This window comes from Cibotium barometz, chromosome 20, assembly GCF_041138505.1.
Source record: "Cibotium barometz isolate CiBa-2024 chromosome 20, ASM4113850v1, whole genome shotgun sequence".
NCBI classification, from domain to species: Eukaryota; Viridiplantae; Streptophyta; class Polypodiopsida; order Cyatheales; family Cibotiaceae; genus Cibotium; species Cibotium barometz.
The window spans coordinates 29,310,094-29,332,442 of record NC_141065.1 but is presented as its reverse complement, the minus strand read 5'-3'; the positions used below and the strand labels follow the sequence as shown (position 1 = coordinate 29,332,442).

The 22,349-nt window shown below is 38.6% G+C and overlaps 1 protein-coding gene across 1 annotated transcript; it reads right to left on the bottom strand.

The window, feature by feature from the left end:
- Window positions 1-8,015: 8,015 nt before the first annotated feature.
- Window positions 8,016-9,752, bottom strand: LOC147627765 (F-box protein GID2-like). Its single transcript, XM_086815127.1, has one exon. The coding sequence runs from the start codon at window positions 8,858-8,860 to the stop codon at window positions 8,210-8,212; it is 651 nt and encodes a 216-aa protein (XP_086671253.1). The 5' UTR covers window positions 8,861-9,752; the 3' UTR covers window positions 8,016-8,209.
- Between the last annotated feature and the right edge of the window lie 12,597 nt (window positions 9,753-22,349).

The following is a 22,349-nucleotide window of genomic DNA, read 5'->3' as shown; positions in this document are numbered from 1 at the left end:
AACAATAAGTCTGAGAAGGCTCTTGATAAAGGCAAGAAAAAGACCAGGTGCAACTATTGTAAGGCAAATGATCATGTCATTAAGAATTGCCCTAAGCTAAAGGCTAAAGAGGCAAAGAAGAAAGAGTCAAATGCAGCCACAATAGCGGATGCTTCTACAAATGCAGATTCTGCAAATGTTGTGCAGGATACAGAATGGGCGTTTAGCGTGTATTGCCAGTATGACCCATCTGTACATGATGCATGTTTGGCAGTTTCTGTTGACTCTCATGTTTGGTATTTTGACAGTGGTGCTACAAAGCACATTACCTCGCATCGTGATATGTTCACTTCTCTTGAGGCTATCCCTAATGGGAATACTGTCACATGTGCCAATAATGCTTCTTACCCAGTGAAGGGCATTGGTAAAATTATGCTTACTGCTGCAAATGGCAGCGCTTTCACACTTTCAGATGCTTTGTATGTGCCAGGGATAAAGAAGAATCTATTGTCTGTCTCTGCGCTTGCTAGACTTGGATTTGTAATCAAATTTGTGGATGACAGATGTACTGTTCATGATTTGACTTCTGGTGATACGATTATTGTATCTGGCACCTTGTTTCGTGGGCTGTATAGGCTCAATTCTTATGACAAGTGTGTGGAAGATTCAGCAAATGCAGTTTCTGATGAAAAGGCAGTTTCAGATGCAAAACTATGGCATGCTCGTTTTGGTCATCTGAACTTTGCTAGTTTGCTGCGTTTGCAAAAATTTGATATGGTTGCTTCATTGCCCCCTCTTGAGGCACCATTGAAACATGTTTGTGAAGGCTGTATTTTGGGCAAAATGCAGCGTTCTGCGTTTCCAAAGGATGGTTCTGTGCGGGCCACTCGCAAATTGCAGCTTGTACATAGTGATGTATGTGGGCCTATGCAAACTCCGTCATTTGGTAAACACTTGTACTTCGTGACTTTCATTGATGATTACTCAAGGCATGCATGGGTATATCCACTGAAGGCAAAGTCCGAAGTGTTTTTGTGCTTCAAACAGTTTTTTCTTATGGCTGAAAATGTATCCAATTGTACTGTGGGCACCCTTCGTACTGATCGAGGGGGGGAGTACATGTCTAAAGAGTTTGATGCATTTCTGGCTAGTCGTGGAATAAAACACCAATGTACAGTGCCGTATACCCCTCAGCAAAATGGTATTGCTGAGAGGAAGAACAGGTCACTTATGGAGATGACACGATGTATGGTCAAGAGTCAAGCTTTGCCACATGCGTTTTGGCTTGAGGCTGTCATGTGTGCTGCATATGTACTCAACAGGTGTCCCACTAAGGCCTTGCAGTCTATTACTCCATACGAAGCTTGGCATGGCAGGAAGCCTTCTATTGGTCACTTGCGTGTCTTTGGTTGCTTGGCCTATGCTTTAGTGCCTGTGCAACAACGTAGAAAATTGGATGATAAGGCTGTCAAATGCATTTTTGTTGGTTATAGTGCTGAGAGCAAGGGTTACAGATTGTATCATCCGCAGTCAAAGCGTATCTTGATTAGTCGAGATGTTGTTTTTGTGGAAGATGCTGTGCAGCCCTTGTTATCATGTACCAAAGAGACAGGTGTAAGCTCACGGGATGTATTTGATACGTTGTTGCCTCTCTTTACAGGTGGGAATTCAAATGTAAGTCCTAATGAGGCAAATATTCAGCCTATGCAGATTTCAAACGACATCATAGATCAACCTATTTCTGATGCAGATTTACAGGATGTAATTCATGAGGATAGGGCTGAAAATGAGCAGGCTAGAGGTATGCCTAAATGGCTGGTGCAAACCTTGCATGATAGTAAGATTGATGCACCTATTACTAGTCGTACTCATTCAGGTTTTCAGCATGCCTCTTATGCATCAGATTGTTATGCTTTGGCTGTGTCTAGTATGTGTGAAGAGGAAGAACCTCTTTCATTTGATGAGGCACAAAATTCAGAAAATTGGTTGGCTGCAATGCAAAGTGAATATGATGCTATAATGAAGAATGGTACATGGTCTTTGTGTGATTTGCCTATTGGTAAAAAGGCCATTGGATGTAAGTGGGTTTTTAAATTGAAACGAAAGCCAGATGGTAGTGTTGATCGCTATAAGGCTAGACTTGTTGCAAAGGGTTATGCTCAAGAAAAGGGCATTGATTTTGATGAGACCTTTGCTCCCACTTGTCGTATGACTACCATTCGTAGCATTTGTGCATTGGCAGCTCATAATGGTTGGAATGTACATCAGTTGGACATAAAGACTGCGTTCTTGAATGGAGATTTGCATGAGGAGGTGTATGTATCGCAGCCTCGTGGTTTTGTTCAAAGAGGGCAGGAAAACAAAGTGTACAGGTTGAAAAAGGCTTTATATGGTTTAAAGCAAGCTCCACGAGCTTGGTATGAAAAGATACATGCATATTTGACTGCACATGGGTTTCAGAATAGTCCAACAGAAAGCACTTTGTATGTTAAACGTGTGGATGGTGTACATCTAATCATTGCTCTCTATGTCGATGACATGCTGCTCACAGGACCAAATGAGAGTCATATTGCTGATTTTAAGGCTGATTTGAATGCCTCTTTTGAAATGTCAGATTTGGGGCATTTGCATCATTATTTGGGGATACAGTTTAAGCAGTGTGATGGAGGTATTGCTTTGTGTCAGACAAAGTATATTGAGACATTGTTGCGGAGATTTGGCCTTGAAGACTGCAAGCCTATTGCTACTCCAATGGAGACAGGTTTGAAGTTGAGTCTTCATGATGTTGGAGATCACTTTGATGTCACACTCTATCAGACAGCTGTTGGTTGCCTCATTTATGTATGCATTACGAGGCCGGACATTCAGTTTGCAGTCTCACAGGTGAGCAGGTTTATGCATACCCCAGGGTCTCAGCATTGGAAGGCAGTTAAACGCATCTTTCGCTACTTGAGTGGCACCATACATCTTGGGTTATTTTATCCCAAGGGGGGATCATTGCCGCCAGATTTACATGCTTTTTCGGACTCAGATTGGGCTGGTTGCTATGACACAAGAGTGTCCACAAGTGGTTTTTGTTTCATGCTCGGTAGCTCATGCATATCTTGGTTGAGCAAGAAGCAACCTACTGTGGCCACTTCTAGTTGTGAAGCTGAGTACAGGGCAGCTTTCACAGCTACGGTTGAGTGTGTGTGGCTCAGACGGCTTATGGCTGACTTGGGTGTTGGACAGGAGTCTGCCACCTCTATCTTCACTGACAGTCAGAGCGCATTGGCAGTTGCGAAAAACCCAGTTTTTCATGCTCGCACAAAGCACATTGAGGTGCATTATCACTATGTCAGGGAGAGACTCTCACCAGGAGAGATCAGCTTGGCCTATGTGCCAACACAGGACAACCTCGCCGATCTTTTCACAAAGGCGCTTCCTCGTGAGAAGTTCGAAGCTTTTCGCAAAGCTTTGGGCTTGCTCCCCTTTGTGGATTGATCTACTTCGGGCATGGCACTCCCCTATACATGAGTGCCAGCTCTCGTTCACACCATCACTCCCAGCGGGAATATATATAGGCAGTGATGTGTGTGAACACACTTAGGACCGCCGGGGCACTTTTTCCCTCTTTAGGAGGTTTTTTCCCCCGGCTTGTATATACGCCCATCCTTCTAGGGCTAACTTATCTTTGTACATTGACACAATCTAATACACTTTGTGTTGGGTGCATTCTTGCTTCTTCTTCTCCAAGCTTTGTGTGCTTTCTTGCAACCCTAATTCCAACATGAACATTGAAATTGCTAAAATTGCGCATAGACTCTTCTTTCCATTGAAGATGAATGCACTTCTCCTTTTATTACTCTTGTTCAATCTTATTTTTTGAAAAAGGTGAAACTAACCTAGGAATGAGATATGGAATTCTCACTTTTTAAAACTTTTTCACATATATTATTTTTGTTTGAGTAGAAGAAGCATCTTGATGGGGAGAGTATAAAGATAGGTCCCTTAGTAAGAGGAGAAGATAATAAATGTATATAACAACATGTTTCTAAATGTTATTTGAGATTTGAGATTTGAGATTTGAAATTATTTGGTCATATTTCTTCATATATTAAATTCTATTATTATTTTAATGTATGATTTAAATGATTCATGTACATGCTCAAGCATGAAAAAAGTTTTGTCTTGAGAAGTATTGATGATTTCAGAGTTCTCAAATTAGCATTTGAGAGTTTTTCATTCGATCCTAAACTTGATACTTAGCAATAAGTTGGAGACAATTCTTTTAAAATACTATGATGAGCATGTGATTGATGATATGCAAATGGTTCTTAAAGTCATGTATGCATGAGCTGTTACATGGCCTAATTCCAAGTTGTGTTCAAAGGGTTTGATCTTAGTAGAAAACTTATCATGGGCTCCTCTAGTCTAATTAGAAAAATGCACGGGCTTGAGGTTACATAAATATAAGAGGTCTAGATCTCTCTCAAGCTCTTAGAAGGGAGGAGGCTAGGTCTATGTATACATAGGCAAGGAAACAAAATAGGGACCTTGCATTACCCCAATGGCTAATCTAAATGGTTTTTCAAAATGGTTAGGCTAATTTTTCATGTTCTTCTTGGAAAAATATTTTCCCTAGAATATACATATCCATCACACATATGTATCTAATTTTAACCTATACTCAATTACTTAAGTAATAAAGGAGGATCCATATAGAAAGGCCTATAGCTGAATATTTAATAATCTAATGGGTTCAATGCCTACATAGAGGATTTTGAAGAGTTTTCAAGTCTATCTACCATGACTCCATAGAGTGTATCTAATGGGTTCAATGCCTACATATAGAGGCTTTTGGAGAGATTTTGAGTGTATCTAGCATGCATAATACTCTATTAGCTTTTTGATGGGCCAATGTGTACATTTTTAGATGAGATTACATTTGCCAATATATTAACATTACTTTAGTACCATTTGAGAAAGATTATCCCAATGTTCTTCACTTTCATAAAGAGTACCAAGCTTCTTAATATTTACCCTACATGTAGGTGAGCAAGTGGGTCAAGAAAATGGAGGATGCATGCCTAAGGACTCTAATTTTTAACAAGTAATAATACCTTGGCTACAACCCTTCAAGTTGCACTCCTTAAAAAAATTTAAACCTTTTTCCCCCTTTGAAAATTTTGAAATCTCTCCTTTCTTTTTACCAACTTAGTAAAATTGAGTCCCAACAAAAATAGCACGGACACACACACACACACACACAATTGTGCCACATGAACCTCACATCAAGGAGAAGGTTGAAACAGATAGTAATGAGACAAGTGAAGTGACCAACATCACAAGTCCCATTTTAACTAATAATGAGACAAGTGAAGTAATAAACCTTACTAGTCCCATTCTAAGTAATAATGTTTTAAGATTATGCCTACGATGTGAACCAACATCCACATAATAATGTGTTTGAGCAATCTAATCACTCTTACATAATAATGTATCTGTTTGAGAAATCTAAATACTTTTACATAATAATGTAACACTCTTACAATCTAAATAGATATTTGAGCTTGAAGAGAGTAACCATAAAGCTTCAAACAATCTCTCAATGGTGTATGTCCATAGATTCTATAGTGCTAAAAATCTAAAGACAACAAAAAATAGAGTGACCTTTTCATAGATTCTAGATTCTATCTCAATCATGTATGTCCATAGATTCTATAGTATCAAAAATCTAAAGACAAAAAAAAAAAGTAGAGTGGCCTTTTCATCTATTCCTACTTACATTCTCAAGAGTATATGAGTAGACATGATATAAAACATTGAACACTTTACTGAGACTTTACTTGATAAGGAATTAACATTTCTATAGTTGGATAGGATTAAAAATAGTAAAGGGGCATTGTAAATTTGGATGTACAACATGTACCTTCTGAGAAGCCTCTAGAGCATTAGGGAATGTTCCCTAGAAAACACTTTATCTTGGAAGGTAAATCAAGCCTAAGACTTTGAAAACTAGACCCCACGATTTTATGTGGAAATAGAAGCTTGATTCAAATCCTCCAAGATTTTATGTGGAAATAGAAGCCTGATTCAAATCCTACGATTTATGTGGAAATAGAAGCCTGATTCAAATCCTTTCAAGCCAAATTTATGCTCCTCCTTTGTTGGTCTCTTGAAGGTGTAAAAAAGCAATATAATTAGGCTGATACATACCTAATATAGATTATATAGCTAATCCTTCAAGTTGACTTATGGATGATGTTCAAGTTAATTCATTTGAAACCATTTCACACCAATTTTTAACAATGTAGAAAAATGATTAAGATACTTTTAGACTCAACGCATAATGTAACACCTTAACCAATGTTTTTTAAAAAAATTTTGGAGGATTTACATTTAATGTATGTGTAAGAGAGAATTGACCAAATGGCTATTCATGGAAATATATACATGGGGGTTTTAAATCAAACTAGAAACATGTACACTTACAAAATGGAGGTAAGTAATTGCATTTAAAATGTAAACATTAAAAATATGGGTATTTTAAATATATGCATGCACCACATGATATATTGGTTTTCTTAGAGTGACCCCACGAGTTTCCTCTAGGGGAGGTCATGATTGAAGCCATTTTTCATCAAAGCTAGTACACAACTTACATGTGCACACATGGATATGCATAATTGCCAAGTAACATAAGCCTTGAGGTTGGTGCACGGAGCCATTTGATTGGCATGAACCCAATATGGTTCTTCACGTCAGAATTTATTTTAGGGTGTTAGGTAAAGGAATGCTTTAGCATAGAGTTGAAATAGAACCATGAAAGTTAGTAGCTACTATGACACTATCCACTATCAAGCACCAACCATTGACCATTGACATGTGACCACTATTATTAGTCTCATGTATGAATTTTAAACAAATATAACCTTTAGTCTATCGAAAGTAAGCTATAGTACCCCTTGCTTCCAAGAGGAAAGGACCATTTCTTGGGTTCTATAGTACCCCTTGCTTCTTCCGAGAGGAAAGGACCATTTCTTGGGTTCTATAGCTTACATAGTGACATACGCCACAAGTCTCCATCACACTTGAGTGCATATTTTTTTGGGTAGCTTATCGGTTCCTTGAGTGTGACACAACACAGACAACAAGGAAACCTTTTTAATGAAATTTCGACACACCACACCCTAGTTTGCAACCATTTGTCAATCTCAAGTAGGTTATCAATCCCATAGCCATATCCCACTCTTAGTTACCATCAACTAATGCTAGTATGCGTCGACAAGGAATCCTTTATAATGAAATTTTGTGCAGTCAACACACCACACCCTAGTTTCAACCATTTGCCAACCTAAAATAGCTTATCAATCCTATGTGAACTATACCCTTAGTTAACATTAACTAATGCTAGTAGCATCGAGACTAGTAAACATACTAAAGCATTAGTGTTTACCTATTCAAAGACACACGCATCGAGACTAGTACACGTACTAAAGCATTCGTGTTTACCTATTCAAAGACACATGCATAAATGACAACATTGTCCATAAAATTTGTTTGAAGCATCTCCATGTTCAATGTATTTATGCTATCAAAACATTGGCATGTGACATGTCTCTAGCACAAAAAGTTCTACATCAAGTACAAATCCAACATGTTTTTCTTCACTATGTAAGAATACTTATTGAAAGAAGCAACAAACCATGATGAAAACATGCATATGTTTCTCTTTTGTATGTAAGAATGCCTGTTTTTTTTTCGTTATGTAAGAATACATTCTTAAAGAAGGAACAAACACGAAGAGGAAAACATGCATATGGTCTACATGAGTTTCTTGAAACTTGTAAGAAAGTTCACAATAAATTACTTGAATTAAAGACTTCTACTCTTTTACGAGTCTTTGGGCAAGTCTACAAATTACTTGAATCAATTGAGTCTTTGGGCAAGTCTATAAATTACTTGAATCAATTAAGGCTTCCACTGCTCTTTATGATTTTTCATGACTAAGACTTTGGGCAAGTCCATACAAGTAAAATAAATCAACAAACAAAGGAAGAAGACTAGTAGCACTCTTCATAGGCCATGAGAAAGATGGAACACATGCCATATATATCTACATATGGGCTAAGGAGAAATGGGCACGGCACATTTGTCATACATGTCAAATGACATGGGACAAGGAAAAATAATCTCTCTTTTATCATACAAAGATTAAATGGGTTGACCTAAACTAGGCCATTACTATCTATGATGGTTCCAAGGCTTCCAAGTGCCCACCATAGCTGCGAGCAGGGAGGGACAAGTGTGAAGGAGGAGAAGGCACTCTGGTGAGAAGATCAAGAGACGAGGGGCTGATGAGCCTAGAGCGTTTGCCAAGCCTCTCGAAGCAATCAATGGAGAAGAGGGACAGGGAGAGGTGAACTTCGTCTTTGCTCCACTGGCGCCCTGCAGGCGCTGCAGCTTTATTAAGCAAGGAGGGCCTGTTGGAGAAGAGATCAGGAGGCTGAGGAGTAGAATTGTTGATGAGGAGGGGGCGGAGGCATAGCACATAGAGCCTCCGGAAGCCGCCCAATGCCTGCACAACCGACTTGAATTGGAGAGGGCGCGAGGAATTGGAAGGCCAATTTCGAGTGCAGATGCGCTCCCACAGGGTCTGATCATCTGCAGCTTTCCTCCAAGCCCGGCTGACACACGAAGCCGACGCCAGAGAGCTCGCATCCAAGTGTTTCATCACTTCGTGCACCATATCCTCGTCCTGCCACATGGCGCTCGATCCGCCGCTGGGCTCGCAACCCTGCCGCTGCACATGCAGCAAGCCGCCGCGCTCAGCCTCGCACAGCTGCAGTACTTCTCTGCACACACGTTTCTCCGTCCTGCTCCTCACGGGGCCCCCCATGGCGCAATCGAATGAAGATGATAATCCTAATGATCAAGCTAATCTTACAGGAAGCCTGATCGGAAGCTAAACGCAGCAATGGCGCGATGGGATGAGGAAGAAGACGACTACCTGAAACCTAATTGAAATTATTGGTGACTTAATACACGGCCTAACAGCGCCCATTGAATGTATAGTATGTGCTAACTCTGACAGCAAATAATGGCAGCCGGGTGGGTCACTGGGTGCCCGCCGGAGAGGCGTTGTCTGTAGCAGGCCCGCCACTGACGACCGCGAGCTTCACGACAAATCCTGAAAACGACGCCGCCTCCCTCCCGGCGGCCGCCCTGCGGTCCTGACCGCTCACTGCCGCCAAACGCCGCTAAGTTAGCGGTTTATGTCGTTTGGCAGCACTCCACCTCGCCTGCCAGCTCACGGTTTTGACTTTAATCTTTTTAAAATTTACCACAAGACGGCTCTCGCCTCTAGCCTTGGGGTTTGTTCACACGCTCCTCTTCCACTACCTACTAGTGGTCGTTTTTAGGACCGGGTTTCCAACCCCCACACAAGCAACGCCCTCAGCAGGCTGAAAAGCTTTGCCCATCTCAAAAATTGGAGATGCCAAATCTCAAATCTCACGATTTGCTTTGTCCATCTTTAACCTGCACATGTTCATTCATTGCTCAGCAGACACTTTCTGAATAAACACTTGCGAAACTGAAAAATGGGAACTAGTTCCCAACCAGTTGGGATTTCCATCATCCATGTGAACAGGCCCTTAGTGGTGTTTTGAATGAAGCTTTACAATGGCGAGCTCAAAATACCACCTGTTTGTGCTAAATAAAAAGTTTGACATGTCAAAATTTTCTCTCTCATCACTACCCACATGCCACCACATGACCACCAACTATTTTTTTCAACCTTCATGTGAACAAGCCCTAGGGTATAAAGGAGCTAGGAACCCCACACATGAAGGTTGCCAGGGCAAGCACTATAATTTTTAATTGCCAAAATCTATTTTTGTAACTCTTTTATTATCAAAATGCCTTCCAAATGAACAACTTTTATTGATTTCGATGTTGCTTGGCTAGAGATGATAATGCGTGGACATGTTCACTAATGAGTGCATTATGGTGCACCCCTTCTCCTTGAGTAGGCAAAATATGCCAATCTTCTTGTTTATGTCCGCCCTTCTACTCTGCCTCCTCCTCTTCTTATATGATATGCCATAAAACAAAAGTAAGATCGAAAAGGGGAAGGTTAGCTTCTTCTTCTTCTTAAATTTTACAAAACAATATCCACATGGCTATTCAAATAACAAAGCATATATGAAAGGGTGAAGATTACTTACCAAAGATAGCCCAATATAAGAGATTGATGCCATGCCAAAATAGCAACCACAAAAAATAGCAACACAACCAAAAAACAATAATATTGTGTACGTGTGTGGTGTGTGTGTGTACGTGTGTGTGCATGTGTGTGCGTGTGTTTATTTGTTACAGGGGGTGCGAGAATCCAATCTAGCTAACAAGTTCACAAAGTATTTTAACACAAAACAAACAAAATCATTATAACATAATGGAATTTGACATGTTTCAAGTGAAGAAAGATACTGACAAGAAGAATCATCCTCAAAATAAGATGTATTGAATGTTTAATGAACAAAATAATAAGGTTATTTCCTTTTTACTAACACGTTCCTTCCATGTCACTAGCATGCTCTTACTAGTCTTGTCATCATGCTTGCTCCTTGTCTTGTGACACATCTTTGCATCTCTGCTAATGTTGGTCGCATCTTAGTAGCACATCCATGGAACCTGTTTGATAAAGTTCTTTTTTATAACTCAATAAAAAAATTGGGAAGGTGACAAAAAGCCCCCAAACTAGGTACATGGACAAACTAAAAAAGGTTGGGTAATGGGTCATTAGAAAGAATGGGAAAGAAGAGGTTGGGTGTTGATTGTGCAGAGGCCATAACAAGTTACAAATAGAGAGAGAGAGAGAGAGAGAGAGAGAGAGAGAGAGAGAGAGAGAGAGAGAGAGAGAGAGAGAGAGCGTTATATTAATGTTTATAAAAGGCCAAAAAAAGACCTATGACAAATGAAGACCATAGAGGTCTTGAGCCAAATTTTTGGTTCAATGAAAGAATAACACTTGAAAAGGAGCTAGGAGAGCTAAGATGTTAAGCGATCTATTTCTAATTCTATTTTAGGTTTTGGTTTGGTTTTGCTAAAATCCTCTGTGTGTGTGTGTGTGTGTGTGTGTGTGTGAGAGAGAGAGAGAGAGAGAGAGAGAGAGAGAGAGAGAGAGAGAGGGAAAGCAGAGAAGAGGTGTGAATCTTAGGCAAATATGTAAGGGGAGGAACTAAAAAACTAGCAAAGGGTTGAGCTTGTGTGTGTGTGTGTGTGTGTGTGTGTGTGTGTGTGTGTGTGCGCGCGCACGTGCGTGCACACATGTGTGTTGGAGGCATGAAAGTATGTGCATGTAAAGGGGCTAAGAAAGGGAGCATTACTTAAACATTTGAGAGTTTTATTTATGTGTTTCTTTTGTATGAGGATAATAGTCATTATGAAAAATGAGTGTGGGCACCACGATCTAGAGGCATTAACATGTTGCTAGTAGACCCTCTTTGTGGTTTAAAAAAGGTTATACTAGCTTTTAATTTCTCCATGAAATGCCATTATCATTCTCCTTGACCAACTATATACCAAGAGCTTCAAGATCTTGTAGTAGATTAGATCTTCAGTCCATGTTGTTTTAAACGTGATACAAATGTTTTGCTTGTTGTTCTTGTGACCACACCATAGATCAACATGTGCGATCTTATAGTATAACTTGAATTATGACACAAGATCAACACCATCTGCATGTTGGAGTAGACAAAATTCACAATGGACTCTGGAAGCATGTAACCAAGTCTAATATGATGATATTCTTACGTATGAAAAGAAACTAGCTCATAAAAACAAATTTATTATCATTTGCATCACATGAGTCCCTTAATATTCCCTTTGCCATGAGTTCTATGAACATGAGGCCCCAAACTTGAAATCAATATGGCAATAAGTGTAACATGTGTACCTAGAATATTATGGGCACATACTTTGAAATCAAAATGTGTGCAGCATACCATGTGTACTCAAACACTCACATGTGATCATTACAATATGTGAACATGGCCTTTTGGATAGAAAGAAGTATAAGTTTTCATGTGGACTCAAGCCTATAAAATAGTGTCAGATATAGCTGCAAGATTACAAACTATTTGGTTTCTACAGCGGACGATTAGAATTGAGGACTTTGTTCTTATTTCGCAGATCCACCCTGATTGATCTATGAGGAACACTCAATATCCAAGGGATTTTAGTAATGAGATGAATACCTCCTGTTTCCAAGATGTAACATGTTTTGGACTTACATCTTTAATCATTTCAACTTTAAAGGAGACGATGATGTTCGGGAAATAAAATTTATAACTCAAATCTTTTAAATAATTGGTACATGGTTTCTTAACTTATTATCCAATTTTGTTGAATCTCTTTTATTTCACATGTCATTGATTGGTAAAGTTCAAATGTACAAAATCTAATGCTAATGCTAAAACCAAAATAGTAGTGTGAATAATTACTCTTCAAGTTGAATAATTTATTGTGTTCCTTTCAATTTCATGTTTCAATATGTTTTTTATTGAAACGGATCATGCTAAGATTATTTGGGCATATTTTATATTTCAACTCGCATTCCTCTCTTAACTTAAGGGCAACTACTAGTTTAGTATCCTCTAGTTATCTTATCTTTTGTCTCGTATTTGTCTCTGGACTATGTACTACTTAAGAGCAACTACTAGTTTAGTCTCTTCTAGTTATATCATCACAACATGGGAATCAATAAAAATCCACACAAACTATCTAAATCTACGAAATGGACATGGCTTAGAAAAAATTAAATTCTAACTTTCATCCATGTTCTATTTCCAAACCCCTAATTAAGGTGTGCCTCCACCATCCTTGATCTACTTCATATGCCTATAAAAATAGTTCATGTTATTGCCTTTCATTGCTTTGGGTTGTCCTAACTTTGCATGTTTAAATCCTGAGCATTCATAAGTATAGTGACTTTAAGTTTTTTTCCCTAATTCTATCATAGAATTGTCAAACACATTAAAAAAAACAACCTATAATTACTCTAAAAATTCCTTCTTATTACTGTAATGTTATAAAAGCAAGGCATGATACGATAAAGATCACTAAGGTCTAATGTGATCACATAAAAGTTCCATATTCTTACATGAATATGGGGGTGATTATAGAATTAAAATTGAAAAGCTACAAACCATAATGTTCTTGTTTAAACTAACCCCATCAATGTGCTAAGGGTTGGGTGAATTAGGGCAAGAGTTAAATTTTCAAAGCTAAAGAGTGTTGAGGTCATGTGGGAGCCATCCTCAAGGTATTAAGACTTGGATGAGTTAGGCCTTTACATACTAAAAGGATTTGTGAACTAGCCATTAAGGGATGAAGGGTTAGGTATGAATGACCATATGGAAACCCTAATCCCTTACTATAAACTCAACAATAGTGTCAATAGCATTCAATATTGTCAAGATGTGTAGAGTTGTCACTACTATGCCACCTTTTAAGCCCAACAAATCCATGATGAGGCCTATAGTGCCTCCGTTCTCATGGCCTATTTCCATGTTGTTTTTTGATCAGTCATGGTTGGTCACTAATAGAAGAAGCAATAAATATCCACATGGTTATTCAAATAACAAAGAATATGATAAAAGGGTGGAGATTACTAACCAAAGATGGCCCAATATAAGAGATTGATGCCTTGCCAAAATTGCAACAACCATTAAAAAAAACAACACAACCAAAAAACACTAATATTGTGTATGTGTGTGCATGTGCATGCATGCATGCTCATGCGTGTATGCATTTGCATGCATGCATGTGTGTGTGTGCATGTGTTTGTTTGTTATGGGGGGCTACAATAACCAATCTAGTTAGCAAGTTCATAAAACTACTTTAACACAAAACAAAAACATTGTAACACGGTGGAATTGACATGTTACAAGTGAAGAAAGATATTAACAAGAAGTATCATCCTCGAAATAAGATGTATTGAATATTTAATGAACTCTCATAATAAGGTTCCTTCCCTTTTAGCTAACACATTCCTTTCATCTCACTAACATGCTCCTACTAGTCTTGTCCCATCATGCTTGCTCCTTGTCTTATGCCACATCTTTGCATCTCTACTAGTGTTGGTCACATCTTAGTGGCACATCCATGTAACATGTTGATAAAGTACTTTTTATAACTTGATAAAGAAATAGGCAAGGTGACTAAAAAGCATCCAAACTAGGTACAATGATAAACAAAAAGGTTGGGTAATGGGTGGGTAGAAAGAAAGGGAAAGATGAGGGTGGTTGCAGAGTTGTAGCAAGTTACAAAGAGAGAGAGAATCTTATATTAAAGGCCAAAAAAAGACCAATGAAAAATACATAACATGACGACCATAGAGGTCTTGAGCCAAATTTTTGGTTCAATAGAAGAAAAACACTTGAAAAGGATATAAATCATATTAATAAGCTAGGAGAGCTAAGATGCTAAGTGATATATTTCTAGTTCTATTTTAGGCTTTGGTTTAGTTTTGCAAAAATCCTTAATATGAGAGAGAGAGAGAGAGAGAGAGAGAGAGAGAGGGGGGGGAGGGAGAGGTAATGTCACAAAGAGAGAGGAGCAGGTTATGAAAAGAGAACAAGAAACAAGTTACAAAAAGAAAGAGTGAGGGAAAGCATAGAAGGGGTGTGGATCTTAGGCAAATATGTAAGCATAGAAAGGGTGTGGATCTTAGGCAAATATGTAAGCAAGGAACTACAAAACTAGCAAAGGGTTGAGCTTGTGTGTGTGTTTGTGTGTGTGTGTGTGTTGTGTGTGTTGTGTGTGTGTGTGTGTGCACATGCGTGTGTGTTGGAGGGGGGGTTGTAAAGCATGTGAGGGGCTTTCACTTGATTGTGTGTAGCTTGAGGGTGCATGAAAGTATGGGCATGTAAAGGGGCTAAGAAAGGGAGTATGACTTGAAAATTTGAGAGTTTTATTTATGAGTTTCTTTTGTAGGAGGATAATAATCCATGTTGTTCTAAACATGCTACAAATGTTTTGCTTGTTTTTCTTGTGACCACATCATATATCAAAATGTACGATCTCATAGTATACCTTGAATTATGACACAAGATCAACACCATCTCCATAGTTAGAGTAGACAAAAAAATTAACATTGGACTTTGGAAGCATGTAACGAAGTCTAATATGATGATATTCTTACATATGGAAAGAAACTAGCTCATAAAAACAAATTTATTATCATTTGCATTACATGAGTCTTGTCCCTTAATATTCCTTTTGCCATGAGTTGTATGAACATGAGGCCCCAAGACTTGGAATCAATATGGCAATTTGTTTAAAATGTTGTGTGCCTTAGATATTATGGGCACAGTTTGAAATCAAAATGTGCACAACTTACCGTGTATACTCAAAAACTCACATGTGAACATTTCAATATGCGAACATGGCCTTTTGGGTAGAAAGAAGTATAAGTTTTCATGTGGAAGTCATGCCTATAAAATAGTGTGAGAAATAGGTGCAACATTACAATATATTTGGTCTTTGGCCATTAGAATTGAGGACTTTGTTTCTTATGATAAAAATTCACATAATCTTTTTCTTCGAGGCATACTTTAATACTACTTATTTTGATAAACTTTGTGATAGGTGGCTTTCCCAAATCCACCCTCATTGATCTATGATGATACTCAATATCCAAGGGATTTTAGTAATGAGATGGCTTTCCCAAATCCACCCTCATCGATCTATGATGATAACTCAATATCCAAGGGCTTTTAGTACTAAGATGAATACCTCCTCTTGTTTGCCAAGATGTAGCATGTTTTGGACATGCATCTTTAATCATTACAACTTTAAAGGAGACAATGATGTTTGGGAAATAAAATCTTACCACCTAAAACTTTTAAAGTTAAAAATTTTATACTAATAGTTGGTACTTAATTTCTTAACTTATTATCCAATTTTGTTGAATCTCCTTTATTTTACACGATTGGTAAAGTTCAAAACTAATAGTGTTAAAAGTGTTTATACTATACAAAATCAAATGCTAATGCTAAAACCAAAATAGTAGTGTAAATAATTACTCTTCAAGTTAAATAATTTATTGTGTTCCTTTAAATTTCATGTTTCAATATGTTTTTTAATCGAAATGGGATCATGTTAAGATTATCTGGGCATATTTTATTTTTGGCTCGTATTTCTCTCTTGACTTAAGAGCAACTAGTACTTTAGTATCCTCTAGTTATCTTTTATCTTGCATTTGTCTCTTGACTACTTATTACTTAAGAGCAACTACTAGTTTAGTCTCCTCTAGTTATATCATTACAACATGGAAATCAATATAAATCCACACAAACTATCTAAATCCATGGAATAGACATGGCTTAGAAAAAATCCAATTCTAACTTGCATCCATGTTCTATGTCCAAACCCGTAATTATGGTCTACCTCCACCATCCTCGATCTACTTCATATGTCCAAACCCGTAATTGTGGTCTACCTCCACCATCCTTGATCTACTTCATATGCCTATGAAAATAGATTGTGTTATAGCCTTCATTGCTTTGGGTTGTCCTAACTGTGCATGCTAAAATCTCAAGCATTCATAACTATGGTGATTTTACACAAGTTTTTTTCCCTAATTCTATCATAGAACTCGCAAACCCATTAAAAAAACAACCCATAATTACTCTAAAATTTCCTCCTCATTATTAAAATGTTATAAAAGCAAGAAAGAAAATTCATAACATTTAGATTAAATTGAGATGATAAAGGTTACTGAAGGTCTAATGTGATCCCATAAAAGTTCCCTATTCTTACATGAATATGGGGTTGATTATAGAATTGAAATTCAAACGCTAAAAATCATGTTTAAACCAACCATCAAGGTACTATGGGTTGGTGAATGAGGGTAAGAGTTAAATTTCCATAGCTAAAGAGTGTTGCGGTCATGTGTGAGCCATCCTTCAAGGTACTAAGGCTCGTATGAGTTCGGCCTTTATGTACTAAAAGGATCTGTGAACTAGCCATTAAGGGATGAAGAGTTGGGTATGAATGACCCCTAATCCCTTAGTATAAACTCATAACAATGGTGTCAATAGCATTGTTGGGTATTAAGGATATGTGAACTAGCCACCCATTAAGGTGTGTACATTTGTCAAGATGTGTACACTTACACTACTATGCCGTGGTCCCTTCTAAGCCCAGCAAATCCATGATGAAGCCTATAGCCTTCGTTCTCATGGCCTATTTCCATGTTGTTTTTTAATTGGTCATGGTTGGTAACTAATGGAAGAAGTAATAAATTAAAGGAAAAAAACCCCAGCAAGCATGCATATGACTCGAGAAATTATGTATGATGAAGGACCAAAGAACCTATAGCAACTTTGCATGTGTGCAAATGCTACCACCCAGGAAAATGTTATAGATGGTGGTGTTTTGAATGCCAAATGGGAGTGACATGTAGAAGTAATATTACCCCTATTATTGGGCTACCTGTGGTAGTTTAGGAGCTCCCAATAATATTCCTCGCCTTGAATTCACATCTTACATTGGTGATGCATGGCTTTCTCTATGTATGTATGGTTGGCTATTATCACAATGAGCCTTGAGATCAATAGAGTCATGATGGAGAACCTACACTCTTTGTCACACAAGCTTGCTCACATCAATTAAATGCATAATTCACTTTCTAAGCCTCTACCCCTTACCATATATGTATTAGTCGACATTTTAGAAGAACCTTATTAGGTAGTAGCAAAGGAATGCCATAAGATATGTTTTCCAAGCTGGAGTTTAGCTCTAGCTAAGTTTTAAATAATGGCATATACACTCCATTACATGTCAAGGAAGAGCAAGACCATCATGGGATTTTTAAATTGCATGGTGGGTGGTAGTATAAGAGCTCAAGACATAAAAAAGAAACCATTAAGAGCATAATGGAGTGCAACAAGATAGTAAGATATTAGGTGAAGACCTTACAGTACTTGCCTATTCATAAAAGGATTAATTGTTTACAACGTTAGAGAAGGCATCTAAATTCAATGTATCTCGAACTCTACACTAAGCATATGACGTGTCTATGAGATTTGCGAGGACCCTACCCCCTAAATATACTGCACAATTCAATGGAAGTTGTTCTTATTAGGGCAAATCAACTCACTCAAGGCCTCTCCCTATGATATCCCAAGCAAAGGTTATCCTAGTAGCTTCATGCACTTGACTAAAAAACACCCTTGTTTATGAAAAGAGGGGGAGTCCTCCAGATTGTCACCAATTTTAGGGGTTTTACTCAATGATTCCCTGAGGCTCAACAAGGAGTAATCACCAACATGAAAATTAAAGAGGAAATCTCTAGGGCTCTTTATTAAACTATGGTCAATATTCTCAATTTACCTAATCTATCCAAACCTTTAATTCTCTTATCAAATCTGATGGCCATGCCTAAGCCCATATGACCCATGGGTTGGTCACCACCACTAACCACATAGACATGGTATTCAATTCAGTTTAAAGCCAGGGTACAAAACGGATTCTTACCCTAGCTCCCTAGTCGTCGGTACTTTGTAGACATGGGATGCGATTTAGTTTAAAGGTGGGTTATGCCCATGCACAAAAGGGATTCTTACTCTAGACCCCTAGCCAACACTTTGCAGACATAGAGATAAGGCACACCATAGATAAAGATATCTTTTTACTCACACATATATAATCCCAATATCCAAGATTAAGAAGTTAAGAAAAACAACCCAATTAAAAACCATAAAGATGTATCTCTATTACATAAAATGTCAATATAATTTGTTCTTCTTCCGAATCCCTCAATAATTATGGATAGTCTGCAATGGTCTCATCTTGTCAACCCTCTCGGTAATAACCACCACGAGCTAGCCATGGGTTTGATCCTTGATTACCACCAACGAGCCACGATCATATCTTCCTCTTTGTATGCCTTAGGTTCACCAATCTCATCATCTCTAAGGCCCATGAAGAGTGAAGGTTTGGCCCGTGATCATACCACTCTCTCACTTATGGCACATACTGGAAGCTCAACCATGTGAGGGGTCAAGGTCTTGGTCGATCGTCATCACATGAGAAACCCCACGTGGGCATGACTCACATGGAATAACAATCCGTATGGTACCTCCACAAGTTCCACATTCTTCAACATGGGGCTCACCCTGTACAACTGGTTAATACATGAGACACCCCGCCGGTGTGCGACTGACATGGAATAACAACTCGTATGGTACCTCCACAAGCTCCACATTCTTCAACATGGGGCTCACCCCGTACCACAGGTCAGTCCAAATAATGCATTCATTTTAGAAAACAAATACAAGAAAATAACAATACATGTAAAAATAACAATACATCACACAATATCTCTAGCATGGTAATCCCTTCTGCTTTAGAACTTCCATTGAATTCAAAATAATTTAAAAGTCCCCTAAAATGTAGAGAAATTCTCTTATATATAAACCAATAAGATAAGGTTACTTCACACGCATCCTTAGCTTATAACTCACTCATAAATTAGTTTTTTATTTAATTATTTTATTCAATGATACTTTTAAATAGAAAGAGTTAACCTAGGTATATTGATAGGCATACCATTGTGCCATCTTGGGTCATACTCATTTGGCCCCTCGGTCATGAGCCTCACCCAAGCATAAATAACCACCACCTATAGTTTTTGGGCTGTCTTTCAAGCAAAGCATCTCAAGCATTGGTGGTATAAGAAACATGGCTTCATATTTTCATCAAGGGCATTTGCAAATATAGCTCACCAAATCAAGGCATGAGCTACAAGCACCAAACCTATATTCTAATTTCAACAATAGGTGGCAACTCCATCCTACACACACACACACACACACACACACACACACACACACACACACACATTCCGAGTAGCTTTGATCTTAACCAACTTAGGTGTTTATGAGATAAATGCCTATGTACTTGAAAACTCAATATACTTGGACTTTCATTACTGTTTGTGATATTACAAAAGATGGCATGTCTCAATGCCTTTGTATAAGGTAGAGAGTTTATGTGAGGTATATGTTCTATACATATAACTAATTTATGCTGTGAGATGAAGGTTATATGAAATTGCATGGAATACATTTAATTCACTTCAAATACACACACTTGTATGAATGCATGTACATGTTTACATACACACACACTTTTTTTTTTGTAATATCCAATGTAGTATATTTATATGCTCATAAATTTACAAGATGGGAAGTCTCCGAAGCGGAGAGTATCCCAAATGTCAGAAACACAAAGAGAAAAGCTCTAAACAAGAAGCATCCATATCACCCTCATGGCAGGCATCATATAAGGATTGCCGCAATGAGGCTGTGAAGGATTCATATGACTGGTGATTCTGCCGACCCAAGTATGCCAAATTATGCTCACTCCAAATTGTCCAAAGAGCCCAATATCTCACCCAAGAGAGAAATAGTGAGTATTGGGACAAGGACCGCATATATCTGCCAAAAAGCCAGAAATGTTTCCCAAAATTGTGACTAGGGAAACGGAGCCAAAGAAAATTTGAAATTCTCCTGAGGAGGATCTTGGAACAAGGGCAGTGCCAGAGCAGATTAAGAACAGTCTCTGAGGGAGCCTGACATCTTAGACATGTGGAAGGTGCAATGTGACGTTTAGCAAGTATGACCCCCACTGACAATGTACCTGTCAAACATCCCCAAAGAAAAAGTATTTGTTTCAATGGCATTTTACACTTCCACAACATCCGGAGATTCTTTCTCCACCATGAGAGGGGCTTCCTTATATGCCATAGAGAATTAGCATGTTGATGAATCCATGGGGTAGGCTGAAGAAGCTTGTAGGCTTTGATGGAGGTTAAGGCAGGAAGGGGAACAGGATGAATGCATGTAGCAAATGGTTGCAATTGCCAATCCAGAAGCCTGTCCGTGTTAGCCACGGGTGGAATAGGTAAAAAGGGATGCAATAAATCAGCAATTTTCTTCCATATCAACCTATGGTGCGTTCCCAATGCATAGGAAGCAGTGGCCCGGGGAAAGGATAAGACATATCCCCGATCATCTACCACATCATGTACGTACCTAATTCCCAATTTCATAAGATTGTATGCCCAAAAAGGTTCCTGTAAAGCCAGTGGAGTGTCAAAGATGGCACTCCAATGAATACTTTCTTTCCTCATCGAGTTTGTCTCCAAGCAATTATCAGGAGTTTGTCTCCAAGCAATTATCAGGAGCCCATTTGACCTTAGAGAGAACTTGTTTCCAGTCAAGTATGAGGGCAGTAGAGAAAGGACAACCAGGTATCCTCCCTACAAATCTCCCAATCACAACCTCCCAAATCCAATGACCATAAGCAGAAGTCCTCATGTTGACACACATGGATGCTGACATACAAGTCCATGGCTGCTGTTGACGGAAAAAAGTATGCAACATTGTAGCCTTCCTTGCAAGTACATGATATTTTATATTGAGGACATTAAGTCCACCATGCATCCTTGGGGAGCACACCATTTCCATCTTCATGAGTCTCATCAATGCTTTCACAACAGTTTTTGTCTTCCATAATATCTCCATAGCTTGAGACATAAAAGCTGAAATATGCCTGGAGGACCAATGCAGCAAGGGCAAATAGAACTGGACATAAGACATCACAATGGATTGTACTATTCTGAGCCTGACATGAAGAGGCCAAGTAGAAATCTTCCAGTATTCCAGTTTATGTTGAAGTATTTGGAAAATCCATTTTAACTGCTGCTTTCTGGTGATATGCCATCCTATGGGATATCCCAAATGCCTGACAATATCTCCGGAATGCACCACCTGACCCGGCCAAAGAATAGAATGCCAGTTACATTGTTTCAGGGAGAGTAATTTAGATTTTTCAAAATTGACATGCAATCCCGCTGCCAACCCATATAAAGAAAGAGTGGCCATAAGCATGCAAAGTTCCTGAGGAGAATTCTGTGGCATGAAGAAGGAATCATCAGCATATGCTTGTGCCAAAAAAGATGTAGCCCCTGGGATTTTGAGACCAGTCATCTGTCCTGTGTTTGTAAGATGATCAAGATACATCAAAAGAAGATGGGTCGCAATGGCATAGAAGAGAGCACTGAGAGGGCAGCCCTGTCTAACTGATCGACCCAATATCCATGACCGAGACAGATGGCGCCCAAGAATGCACTGAGCAGTAGAGCCAGAATAAAGCCAGTAAACAGCATTTGCCATCTTGGTGCGAATACTTAGCATATTCAATTGCAGTCAAGGCATTGGATATATTGTCATGGATTTGTCTTCGCGGCACAAAACCATACTGATGAGGATGAAGTCCTGCATGCAATATCCTGTGAAGCCTATGTACAATCA

Excerpts from the sequence above, each read along its gene's own strand:
- LOC147627765 (XM_086815127.1), bottom strand. The coding sequence starts at position 8,860 with ATGGGGGGCCCCGTGAGGAGCAGGACGGAGAAACGTGTGTGCAGAGAA.